Below are 13,875 nucleotides of genomic sequence, written 5' to 3' on the forward strand. Positions count from 1 at the left end.
TTTCTCTAATCCTTAAAAGATTTTAGGGTTACCTCTTCAGAGTGGGGAATGTTAGAGTAGCCAAAAGCCCCATAAAAATAATAAATAAATAACAAATAAATAAATAAGAAATAAGAAATTCAAAAGATTTGTTTCTAAAATAATAAAAATATTTTGGTGGTAGAGACTGGAGAGAAGGCTCGGTGGTTAAGAGCATGTACTGCTTTTGCAGAGGACCTGGGTTCAGTTTCCAGCACCCTTGCAAGGCAGCTCACAATCACCTGTTACTGAAGTTCCAGGGAATCTGGCACCTCCAGCCTCAGAGGGCACCTGGACTCACCTGCACACACCCATATAACAGATGCACACATACACAAGATTAAAAATCTTTGGTGGGACTAACCAAGGGTTAAAGAATTCCTGAGAATATGCAAATGTTTAGTTATATTTTCCTCTGTGAAATCAGTTTTGTTAATATTACCTGTATAAAAAAAATCTTACTTACTTTGTAAGTTCAAACAAAAGAATGTGATCTAAATGCCTACACTCTCTTGAGTAAATCAGCTTTGTGTAATTGGTAAATTTCAAGACTGGGTAATAAAAATAAAATTAAGTTAAATCAACTTTTTTTCCACACACTCACATATTTTTACTTTATAATACAACATATCTGATACGCACAATAGTTTGGTTAGGCTTAAATCAACTCACAATGGACAATGGAAGACCAAAGGAAATTTTACACAATATTCAATAAACAATAATATCTGTTCAGTGTGAAATAAAATGAAAAGTTACTAACCTACAAACAAAGGAAAAATTTATTGTTTTCAAATTCCAGAAATAAAAGTAACAGAAGTGCATATAATCTATAACAAGCTGGTCTTATAATTTCTAAACTACAGTCTAATTAAATCATGTAAGAAACAATAAAAAGAATCTACATGTTTTTCTACCAGGTATGCATACCCAAGAGAGTTACCCAGAAAGAAGGTACTTTCACAAAGAAACTCCCATGGTGACATATGATGAGTACACACTGACAGACACAGGTACCACAGACTGTTCACTGCCCAGCTGCAGGCTGCGATCCAGGAACAATGCATCTTCCATCAGTACAGCTCATTCAACCAAAGAAGCACAGGGATGTTTGAAAACCATCTGTTTATATTCATTAATATGTAAAATCACAGTACACAGATCTGGAAATGTTTGACTTGTCCATAAATAAGAGCATATAATCTCAGCACAAGCTTTGAAAAGGGGTCTAAGCAGTCAGCCCAGTTAACAGGGGTAGCAGACTCCACATTTTGGTTAAGTGAAGATAGGGTAAAATTACAGCTGTTATCATTGCCAAGAGCTAATGTATAAAAAATTTAAAAACTTAAGTTCTTCTGGCAGCAGAATTGTATCTGTTGTAATATATCCAAGCAAAAACCTCAGTTCAGAGCCTGAATGCAATTTGTGCTTCGTTTGTATAAAAATGTAGTATTACTCTCAGACATTCTAAAAGACTAGATTTATAAATAAGTCGTGAATTTCTTTCCATCACAGTTTATTTCCAATTTATTCTATGAAGATTACTGGTAGAGCTAAGTATTAATTAGCCTTTTTCTAGTACTTTAACTATATGAATCAATGTCTTTTGTTTAAACAGTGATTTATTGTGATTATTAAGGTAAACAACAAATTCTAAAGTTATAACTTTAGATTAAGCATTTAAAATTTCAGATGACAGAGTCAATAATTAGTAGCAGCTTAAAATTCCATATGAATAGTCTGATTAAACACACTAGCAACTACCTGACTATAGACTTGAGAGAATCAGAAGGCATCTAGGAAGGAATAAAACCCAAAGCAAACATGCAAACACCCCAAACACATGATCTTCTTTCTCATTTTATAATCTACACCTGCAAAACATTTATAATACATGATCATTTTACACAATACAAATGTCTAGAGCATTTCTAAAGGAAGTTACAAGTTTTTGTCTTGAGTAATAAGACTAAGACGGGAAGGGGATGAGAACAGTGAAATTTGGGAAGCGGGTCTTCCTCACATAAGCTGCCTTCACCTGTCAGTGGCACTCAGTTCAGTACACGGTTTTCAAGGAAACTAAGAAATCAGGACACATAGCTTTCCCCTTCCCTTTTGTTAACAACTCTTTTAAAAGCTCTGAAATAGCCATAAAGGAGTAGTGGTTTTGTGGTGTTTTGTTTCTATTCTCTCCAAAAGGAGACAAAGAATAAATAGAGGAAAGCTTTATTCCCAAATCCACACGAGTTCAACCGTTAGCTGTTAGACTACTAGCAAAAGAGCTGCCAGTATCATTAATGGCAGATGCATCTCTACCCAGCTCGTTCAAAACAGCATCCAGTACAACACATATTCATTATTATACCTCAACTTCCAAAGAGCATTTCATCACCATTCAATGCCATGTTTAATGGACTCCTAAGGACTGCAGGGATGCTCTACCATCCCAATGTACCTGAATTATCACTAACCTTAGGATGGCAAACTCAAAACTGCTATGAAATCAAATCACTAGCAGAAAAACTCAATATTAATTGTAGAATGAGGAAGTGGGTGTAAAACACTAACACCATGCCTCAAGGCAGAATTTTGTTTGTGGAAGACAAAGTGAGGAAACAGATGTACCCAATCAAGACCAACTGAAGACAGAATACAAAAATGTTTAAGAAAAGAGAAGGGGCGAGAGGAGAGACAGAACGAGAGGGAGAAAGGGGGATGGGAGAAAGGGGAAGAGAAGGAAGGGGAGAGAGGGGGGAGAGAGGAGAAGATGGAGGGAGGGAGGGAGGGAGATGGAGGAAAGCCAGGCAACAACAGAATTACTGGACAGAAAATAAGAGAAAACAAGGCATGTGCATATGGTTCTCTTTTTTTTTTTCTGTCTTCTGTGTTCCTATAATTTATAATGGAAATGGTACGGAGAGAGGGGGGAGAGAGGAGAAGATGGAGGGAGGGAGGGAGGGAGATGGAGGAAAGCCAGGCAACAACAGAATTACTGGACAGAAAATAAGAGAAAACAAGGCATGTGCATATGTGTTCTCTTTTTTTTTTTTCTGTCTTCTGTGTTCCTATAATTTATAATGGAAATGGTACATAGGCCACACTAGCAGGCAAGAATAAGCCTTTTGATGGACAAAGATGAAGGATTTGGGGCTATTTCATTTTCTCTTTTTGTTTTTGCTTTTAATTCATACCTGAAAGCCTTGAATCCTTGCTAAATATTCCAGTTGTTTTGAAGGCTGTACTGGAGAACAAGGGGGAGTAGGAGAACTTCCTTTTAAACCTATGGCTTCAGCTGTAGGAGATGTTCCATTCATAAGGAGTTCCCTGGCAACTGTGGCTGAGCTATTTGATGTGGGAGATATACTGAAGAAAGAGCTTGAAGGTTGGTTCATATCTTTGGATGACAAGTAGCCTAGAGTCGTGCCTGAGATCACTCTGTGGCGGCTGGCTTCCATCTCTTGATAAACATCGGGAGATAGATGAAGAATTCCTTTTGGAGCTATAAAGGAAATGCATGAACACTGTTAATCCACTTAAAAATTTTAAAACAGAAACACATTATAGTGTTATTGACTCAATGGCTTCCCTTGCTGTGTTAACAAATAAGTGTGAGAATTGCCAGTCAAATCTCTTCCTCACTCCCATGGAGGAAGCTGCAGTATCTACCCAGAGAACACTGTGTGGATGTTCCATCAGGGAGAGACTGGGAATCTGCAGTGTTTTCACCTGCAGCTCAATGCTTTACATCTTACAAAAGAAACACCCCAAAACATGCAGTAACTGAGGCACAGAAGATGAATAAAACAAAGGCAGCCTCAGTCCAAATATCATCTTCAGAGACATCTATATATTCAGAGGCCTACTGGTCCTCTCTCTTCACATGGCTGTCTCACAGACAACTCTAACTCAAGAACATGCCACAAAGTGTCAGGGCACCTTGTTCCTCAAATTGACACTGTTCCTTCTTTGCTTATTTAGCACATTCGGACACTATCATCTGCCTGCTTATTACCCAATGTATACTCTTGGCAACTACTTTTGAGTACCCACAGCCAAGTAGTTACCATCTCAAGTCAAACACCTCTAAAATTTGGCATCTTATCTAGAGCATTTCTTCCAGACAGGCCATGGACAGGTTCTGCAGGTGAAAGGAGGGAAGATGGGACTGTTGCTGGTTGGTGGAGTTTTAACCATATCAGAGAAGCATTTTCCTCTATCAGTTGCTTCAGAGAAGTTTCAAAGCACATTCCACACAGCTTGTTCTAAGGTCTTTTGATCACATGCTAACAACTTTCAAGTCATACTGTCTTCTGAAATTACTGGTAAGCCATCCCTTGTAAAGACTGTGTTCTAAGAGACAACCTTGATTTCCTTTCTCTTGCTACCTCCACCCTCTTGCTACTAACCTGTTGTTTTGTACCTTGGATACTCTAACAAAAACCAAAAGGTTTCAACATCTTCCCAGTACCAAGTTCACAAAATGTGTTCTATAACAGTAATTCGAAAAATGCAAATTCTATCAAATCCTCTGAGAGGACTGAAAATCTGTATTAGCATAGGAAAAAAATCGAAAAGGCTCAGAAATATATTCAACTTTAAGCCTAATTTTCAACTTTATTTTATAACTAAAATTTTCACATTTCCTAAAATTTTAGGAAATGCTGGAAGTCAGCCCACTTTTTATCTGGCGAATTTCTTCTGGTTAATCTTACATGTTGCTGAATTTCCCTAATGAATTTTCAGTTCACCTATTGTATTTTTCAGCTCCATGATTTCTGTCTGACACTAAATTTGGAATTCTCTGGGTTGGAATTTTCATTGTTCATGAACTGCTCTCCTGACTTAAGAGGACATCTTTAAGACAGTTATTTTTATTTCTTGTCAAGTTCATTAGCTATCTCTATTTTGTTAGGGTGTTTCCAGAAATTTTTCTCATTCTACTTATAGAAAATATTTCTGCTTCTTTGTTTTCTTTGACTCTTTGGGTTGGTATCTTCACATTAGACAAAAGCTATCTCTTCTTATCTTCACAGAATGGCCTTCTGCTGGAGCAATCTATCACCAATCAGCCTGGCCAGAGATTCTAAGTGCTCCTCAAACCTGTGTCAAACTAACTGGTTTTCGAGTTCTTGGTGTCCAGGTGTCTAAATGCCAGTCCTACAGGCATCTGAGACAAGCTTAGTTCCCTTTCTCTTGCCACCTTCTACTCCCTTCTAGTAATCTGCTGTTTTTTACCCGGACTACTGTAACAATCACGGTTAAGGTTTCACTGTCTTCCTAGTGTCCAGATAAACAGTAATAATTTAATACATGATATGCCCCTTGTCTCTTGGAAAAGAAGCTGGACACTGAATTTTTTTTCGGTTCTTAGCTCTGGGCTAGGCTAGGGGAAGTGGCTATTACAACTATTGGTCATCTCTCTTCTCACTGGACCTGGGTAGCTACAGTATGCCACATCCATCAGCACTCTGAGATAGGCTAAACAGAAGTCAGTCTTTAGGAAAGTGAGAACACTAGGTACATGATGGACCTCTTTCCCTTCTTAGGGAGCAAGGAGAAGGAGAATTTTGACTGCATGGTACTGTGCCAGGGAGTGAGATTATAGCATAAAGATATCTCAATTTTCCCTACCGCTTTTGATGTAGCTTGTGCTGCATAGCTGTCTTCATGCTTGCCTGGGGTGCAGGAGCCTCTTAATTCATTTCTAGATTTGTCACCATGGGAATATGCCCAAATACCACTGTAAACTGGCATAATCATGGGGTTAAGAGTCTGGGACCATCTTGCCAAGGCTAGAGCATTCTTTTACTTACGTCTTACACGGAGTCCCATTGCTCACACTAAAGTACCCAAACTCCTTTGGATGACATAGAAAGCCCTTAGTATCTGGCTCCTTATCACTCCACTGTTGTCTACATAATACTTTAAGAAGATCCCATGCTCTAGACACACTTTGTAATACTCCAGGCTGATGTTTAGTCACACACACAAACATACATGTATAAATACATTTTCCTCTACTCCCTTCCAGTCTCTGAGTTCAATTATAACTGCTATTCTGGATACTGTGCCAACCAGTACAATCTGGCTTGAAGTTGTGGCCAGTCTGTCAGGATAAGAAAATGAAAAGAGATCCAGCCGAACGTGCAGGTGCCTTACTAGGTATGGTCTAGAGAGCAGGGGGAAGTAAAAAGGGGGAAAATAAGTAGGAGCTCAGGAAAGGTCTGCTAAAGAAGACACTCCATTTCAAGGATGAGGAGAACCAGCCAAGGAGGAAGAGAACGAAGGCAGATGGACAGCAAGAGCAAAGGAAAGGACTGGAGAGTCTTGTTGTAAGAAACCTCGGGCAGTTCCTAACCCCCAGGATGTGAGGAGGGAATAGGACCTGCAAAGATGAAGGCAAGGTCCTTGAATCCAAATGCAAAGACCACGACAAAGTTCTATGTTTTCAAACAGCTTAACCAGCTTCAAATAATGTATCAGTTCTATTGTATAGATTCTCCTTATGCCTTTGTGTGAGTTTTCAAGTTCTATACATTAATAACTGTTAGTATTTTTTGCTTCTGAAGAAATTTCAATTGAAAACCTGTACTGGTGAAAATAAAGAAAAATATCTCCAACCAGCAGAAATCACTTAAAATATTTTGCTTTAAAGATATGTTTTTATAATCTTTCTCCACATACTTTTACTTGTTATAACTTGAAGTCAAAATATAAAAATATTACATGAATCTTGTTTCAAAAACTTCTTTGCTAGTTTTTAAAGTGCAGTATTTTGTTATATCAACAATTGTTTAAAACAATTACAGGATTAGGGTTAGGGGTGTAGCTCAGTGGTTGAATGCTTGCCTAGTATGTACAAGACCCTGGGTTCAAACCCCAGCAGCACATTTTTAAAAATCTGTATTGAGTAATCTGTATTCAAACACATTGAATCTGTTTCCAAATTTTGCAATTATAAACATAGTGATGAACGTTCTTATAATTAAATCCTTATTTACATGAAAACTTATTTCAAGTGGAAGCAGAATTCTAATTCAAGATATGCATTTTAAATTTGTTTGCCACTTATCAATTGCCCTTCAAAAGCTGTACTAATTTCACATTCCCACAGAAATACGCGAAAGTGTCTTATTTGGCACTGAATATTATACTTAAAGAATAGATTAACTCTAATGTCTATGGCAAAGCTGTACGTTATATAAGAAAAAAATGTAGTCTATATAAGGTTTGGTACTATCAATAGCTTTTTGTAGAAACTATCACTGCATAACAGAAGGCGATACCTAATGCAACCAATAAAAATGCTATTTAAGATGACATTCAAAAACATTTCAGGGGGCTAGAGTGATGGCTCAGCAGTTAAAAGCAGTGGCTGCTGTGGCAGAAGACTCAAGTTCAAATCCCAGCATTCACATAGTAGCAAACAACCATTCAAAATTCCAGTTCCAGGGGATCCAATACCCTCTTCTGGGCACAACACAGGTACACTTACATATATGCAGGTATAACACTCATACACATAAAATAAATACACAACAACAAAAAAAAACCATTTCAGGTAATCTAAAATTTCTGAATGGAGTTCTGAATACTGGTCAAGCAACCCACAGTAAAATAATGGATTTGCTCAAAACACACCTTGTATGCATGTAAGAAATTCTCAATAAAGTTTTTGTAAAAGTTAAAATAAATAAATAAATAAAATAAAAAACAAAAAATATTAAAAAAATTTAAAAACCTAAAAAAAAACAATAGGTAAAATTACAGAAAAAAACAAAATACTTCAAAAAATTCTAATGGAATATTTCTCTAGTTCATACTCAACATCTAAATCATCTTTATACCCCCTACCCATTGGCCCCCTCCCACTGGAATCATGTATTCTGTCATTAGTGTGAAGGCCTATCATAAGTTAGTATCCCCAGATATCCCTCAGTGCAAGTTCATACACCAAGGTCTAGTCAGCCTATCTAGAGTCACTCCCTTTAAGAAGATCGCTCTTCCTCACCCAGCAGTAATAAGCTGCCAATAATTCTTTGACTAATATTGGGGCCTGGTATCCATTTCCACAGCTCTGTGCTGAGTTTTTGTCTGTTTGAGTTTCCACTGGTCATGTACATGCTGACAACATTGCTGTAGATACGTTTGGGAAGAGTTCCAGGAGCCTGTGGTACTCTACTTCTGTATGGTCATGCACCTCCTCCCTGGCTATTACAATCTTTCAACCTCCTCTTCTGCAATAGTCCCTCTGTCCCAGGTGGATGGATTTTAATATAGGAGTTCTGTCCAAGGACCCACACTCTGTAGACTTTTATTCTCTACATTTTGGCCATTTGTGACCTTTTGTTTAACTGGCCTTCTGTTGCATGAGGGAGCTTCATTGATGAGAACTGAAAGATAAATTAGTGTTTTTCTTAATCCCCTGTTCTATGTTCCATGAGCCAGAGGTGTACAGGTTGCACCCTAGATGTGCCACTTAGATTTTGGCAATTCACACAATCTCTGTGTGTAACCAGTTGTGGAACTCTGTAATAATCTCTCTCTGTTGAAAAGATGCTTCTTTGACAGGTGGTGACTGGGATGACGGTCTGTAAATTTAAGAATCCATATTTTGCATCTACTAAGAAATGACATTGGTCTAGGAATGTGATAGTCTTGGGGTTTATTCTAAGATCTATAACCTCTCCAGCTATGTGTATTTGGCCAGGTTTACAGTACCACACATGAATTTCCTCCCACTGAGTATGCTTTAAGTCTAAATAGGCAGCTGCTGATTACGCACAAGATGAAAGTACCACTCCTGTACCAACGCTGTTTGCTGTGTTGGTCATTGATGTGATTTTTAGGCCTTGCAGCTGGGGTTGGACCACTGATTGATGTTCTCCTTTACCAGTTTTTATAGTGCTCTCCAAAGCTATGAGAGCTAGCCTTCATGGGAGGTGGCTTTCAGGTCAATTCCAGCTCTACTGCTCCAAATTCTGTGTCTGAATATGTTCTGGCTTCAGCAACAGGGTCTTACACCTTCAAGTTCTAGGAAGCAATGGCTGTGGCAAGAGCCAGCGTAATTTTGGGAATCTCTTGGACTACCCTGGTCAACAACTCAAAGGTTGGTTTCTCCTATCTGGCACTGTTCCTAGTTATGTAGCCTTCAGATATACAAACGGACACATGTAGAGATATTATATATGTAATTTTTCAGTAGGTTTTTGAACTAATACAATTCCCTCTGGGTTTTTTTTTTTTTTATACTAGCTAAGCGTTTTTTATCTCCCCTCTCTCTTTCCCTGTCTTAACCTCCCTCCCCACCATCCCCATTTAAAGTGTTCCCATTTTCCCCATTTCTCCCTTGATAATACCAGTATCCTATGGTCTCACCTCTCTTGAGCTCCTTCTTCCCCTTTATCCCCATAGTTTCTTATATAACCTGTCCTCTCCCCCTCCCATTTAATACCCCAATTTTACACATTTGTCCCTTAGTAACACCTGTCTCCTATTGTTCTCTCTCAAGCTCCTTCTTTCCCTTTACCTCCCTGGTTCTCTTCCATTTTCCTGGTTCCTGCAGTTACATCAGGATATATACTCTCACACATAAAGATTTGGTGCTAGGATCCACAAACGAGGGAGAACATCTTTTGTTTTTCTGAGTCTGTGTTACTTCACTTAAGTGTAACAATTTTTAGTTTTATCCACTTACCTGCAAATTTCATTATTCATCTTTGTTTAATGTTGAGTAGAACTCCATTGTGTAAAAGTACATTTTCGTTAACCACTCACCAGTTAAGGGACACTTAAGTTACTTCCATCTCTTAGCTATTATGAAAACAGCAGCAACAAACATTGTTGTACAAGTGTCTCTACAATAGGACGAGTCCTTTGAGTATATGCCAAGGCGTGGTATAACTGGGTCATATGGTAGGTTCATTTTTAGTTTTCTAAGAGTATTCTATACTGTTTTCCATAGGGGTTGCACAAGTTTGCAATCCCACCAGCAGTGAATGTGTATTCCCTTCTCCACATCCTTGCCAGCATTTGGTATCATTTATTCTCTTGATCTTAGCCAGTCTGACTGGGCTAAGATGAAATCTTAAGGTGGTTTTAATTTGCATTTCCCTAATTACTAACAATGCTGAACACTTTTTTAAGATGCTTCTTAGCCATCTTTGTTTCTTCTTTTGAGAACTCGCTGGTTAGATCTTTAGCCCATCTTCTAATTGGGTCATTTGTTTTATTGCTTTTTGAGTTCTTTGTGTATTCTGGATGTTAAACCTGTCAGATGTGTTGCTGGTGAAGATTTTCTCCCACTCTGAGTTTTCTATTCACTTTCTTGGTTGTTTTCTTTTGCTGTACAGAAGCTTTTTAGTTTAATGAGGTTCCACTTACTGATTGTGGACCTTAATTCCTGAGTAACTGATGTCCAATTTAGAAAGTCATTTCCTATACCCATGTCTTGTAGGTTACTGCCAATGTCTTGTAACAGTTTTAGAATTTCAAGTTTCACATTGAGGTCTTTGATCCATTTGGAGGTGACTTTTGTGCACGGTGAAAGAGAAGGGTCTAGTTTCATTCTTCTTCAGGTGGAGATCCAATTTTGCCAGCACCATTTGCTGAAAATGCTGTCTTTCAATTGTGTGTTCTTGGCACCTCTGTCAAATATCAGGTGACTGAAATTGCATGTACTAATGTTCGGCCCTTCAAATATGCTCCATTTATCTATGTGTCTATTTTTGTGCCACTACCATTTTTTTTATGACTATAGCTGCATCTACTGAGATGACCATGTGATTTTTGTCTTTGGAGACCACTTATATGATTTATGATGTTTATTGACTTATGTATATTGAACCATCCCTGAGTGTCTGGAATAAAGTCTACATGATCATGGTGGATGATCTTTTTGATATGTGTTTGTATGTGGTTTGCAAGTATTTTGTTGAGAATTTTTGCATCTATGTTCATTAAGGATATGGATCTATAGTTTTCTTTTTTGGTTATGTCTTTATCTGGTTTTGGTATTAGAGTGATTTTGGCTTCATAGAAGGAATTTAGGAGTTCTCCCTCTGTTTCTATCTTTTTGAATAATTTAAGGAGTATTGGTTATAGATCTTCTTTAAAATGTCTAGTAGAATTCTGCTCTGAATCCATCTGGGCCTGGGTTTCTTTTAGTCAGGAGGTTTTGTATTACTGTTTCTATTTCCCTATATGTTACGGGTCTGTTTAAACTGTAGGTCTCTTCTTGGTTTAGCTTTGGTGGGTCCTATAATTTTAGATATGTATACATTTCTTTTAGGTTTTCAAATTTAGTAGAGTATAGGTTTTTAAAGTAGTCCCTTATAATGTTCTAGATATTTTAGGTGTCTGTTGTGATGGTTCCCCTTTCATTTCTGATTTTGTTGATTTGAATTTGCTCTTCCTTTCTTTTTGTTAACTGGGCTAAGGTAAGGGTCTGTCTAACCTGTTTAGCTTTTCAAAGAACCAGCTCTCAGATTCAATGATTCTTAATGTGTTTTCTTTGTTTCTATTTCATTAATTTCTGCTCTGGTTTTTGTTATTTCTTCTCATCTGCTGGGTTGGGGTTTCATTTGTTCTCATTTTTCCAGAGTCTTGAACAGCAATGTTAAGTCATTTATTTGTGCTCTTTCTGATTTTTTAATGTAGGCCCTTAGAGCCATACGTTTCCCGCATAGAACTGCTTTCAAAGCCTCCCAGAGGTTTTTAGTCTAGTTCCAGGAACACTTTAATTTCTTTCTAAATTCTTCTTTGACCCACTCATCATTGAGGAGTGTGTTGTTTAATCTCCCATGAGTTTGTGTAGTCAGTAGAGCTTCTTTTGGTGCTGATTTTAAGCTTTATTACATTGTGGTCTGATAGAATGTATGGAATTACTTCAAATTTTGTATTTTTTGAGGATTGTTTTGGGCCCTGATATATGGTCCATTTTTGAGAAAGTTCCAAGGGGTGCTGAATAGAAAGTGTCTTCTTTGGTGCTTAGGTGAAACATTAAGTAGACATCTGTTAGATCCATTTGATGTATAGTATCATTTAATTCATATGTATGTTTATGCTTTGTCTGGTTGACCTGTCTAATGGAGACAGGGGATATTGAAGTCCCCTACTATTACTGAGTTGGGGGTCAATCTGTGTCTTAAGGTCCTGCAATACTGTTTTTATGAAATTGGGTGCAACAGAGTTTGGGGTATATATGTTCAGGACTGTAGTATTTCCTTGGTCAATTATTCATTTGATCAGAATGAAGTGATCCTCTTTATCTCTTCTGATTAGTTTTAGTCTGAAATTTACTTTGTCAGATATTAGAATTGCAAACCCTGCTTGTTCCTTAGTGCCATTTGCTTGAAATATTCTTTTCTATCCTTTTACCTTAAGGTAGTGTCTGTTCTTGAAGCCGAGATGGATTTCTTTCAGACAACAAAGGGGTGGATTTTGTTTCTTAATCCATTCAACTAGCCTTTGTCTTCTGATTGGGGAATTCAGTCCATTGATATTTAAAGTTATTGAAAGATGTGTATTGTTTGCCATCATTTGATTTCTGCTTGCATTCTTGGTCTATTTCGTGTTTCCATAATTATGCCTTCATTTAGTTTCTTTCTGTTGCTCCTGGGGTACAGCTGTTCTTTTCTTCGTTCTTTGTACTGCTTCAAGTATTCTTTGAAGGGCTGGTTTCGTGGTCATGTATTCTTTCAGGCTATTCGCGTCATGAAAGATCTTCCTTTCCCCTTCAACTATGACAAACATTTTTGCTGGGTAAAGTATTCTGAGTTGGCATCTGTGGTCATTTAGAACTGGAAATACCTTGGTCCAGGCTCTTCTGGCTTTCATAATTTGCACTGATAAGTCAGCTGTAATTCTGATAGGTTTTCCTTTATGTGTGAGTTGTTTTTCTTTTGCAGCTTTCAGTATTCTTTGTTTTGTATGTTTAGTGTTTTTACAACAACAAGGAGTTTCTTTTCTGGTCTTCCCTATTTAGTGTTCTATGTGCTTCTTCTACTTGTGTGGGCTTGTCCTTCCTTAATTTTGGGAAATTTTCTCCTACCATCCTGTTTAAGATCTGGTCAATACCATTAACCCGAAATTCTTCTTTCTCTATGCCTATGATATGTACATTTGGTCTTTTCATGGTGTCCCACATTTCCTGCATATTCTACTCTTGTGTGTGTGTTAAATTTGTCATAATCTTTGCTTGAGCAGTCCAATTCTTCAACCTCATTGTCCAGTCTTGATATTCTGTTTTCCATTTCATTCATTCTAACAGTGAGGTTTTCTCCTATTGTTTCAAATGGGTTTAGTGAGTTTTCCACTTCCTTCTTCATTTCAGCCTGAGTTTACTTCAGTATTTCTCTTTTGTGAATTCAGTCAGGTTTATCCCTATCTTCTTTTAGTTCTTTGATTTGTGAGCTCTTTAAATTTGTTGAATTATTTGATCATGTTTATGATTGTTCTTTTAAATTCTGTGTCCTGTGTTATCTTGGGGGGGCGGGTTTCTCCTTGAAGAACTCTTCTATTAGGACTGGTGGTATTTAGTGGGAACCATTTATTTTGGGTTTCCATATTGTTTTATTTCCATTGTAATTTTGGCATGTAGATTTATTTTGTTTGTGATTCTGGTATGAAACTCAAGCCTTCCTTGTTTGAGTTGATGTCTACTTCTGTTTACACTACTGGTGTGTCTTGGTTGTTTTCTTGTGAGGTATGTAAAACTGGTTAGTCTAGGCTTCAGGTTCTCTCAGATTTTATATTGGAAGGAACAGACAGCTTCAGTCCAGCTACTCAGGAGCTCCCCAAGAGGACCAAGTCAGGCACCAGTCAGATACTTCCTCCTAAGATCTAGGCCCCTACTAA

At 37.6% G+C, this 13,875-nt stretch overlaps 1 protein-coding gene across 4 annotated transcripts in view; it reads right to left on the bottom strand.

Moving 5' to 3' along the window:
- Nucleotides 1-13,875, bottom strand: part of Stau2 (staufen double-stranded RNA binding protein 2) — a 329,426-nt gene that overhangs the window by 119,761 nt on the left and 195,790 nt on the right. For 2 of the 4 annotated variants that reach the window (XM_017802151.2, XM_008848890.3), the window contains one exon: nucleotides 3,210-3,517. In XM_017802151.2, the coding sequence (XP_017657640.1) occupies nucleotides 3,210-3,517 (308 nt within the window). Of the gene's footprint in view, nucleotides 1-3,056; nucleotides 3,518-13,875 lie in introns of those variants that run through there. The other 2 variants (XM_029553988.1, XM_029553987.1) reach the window with 1 other exon arrangement.

This window comes from Nannospalax galili, unplaced genomic scaffold, assembly GCF_000622305.1.
Source record: "Nannospalax galili isolate Female #2095 unplaced genomic scaffold, S.galili_v1.0 scaffold102, whole genome shotgun sequence".
Lineage (NCBI taxonomy): Eukaryota > Metazoa > Chordata > Mammalia > Rodentia > Spalacidae > Nannospalax > Nannospalax galili.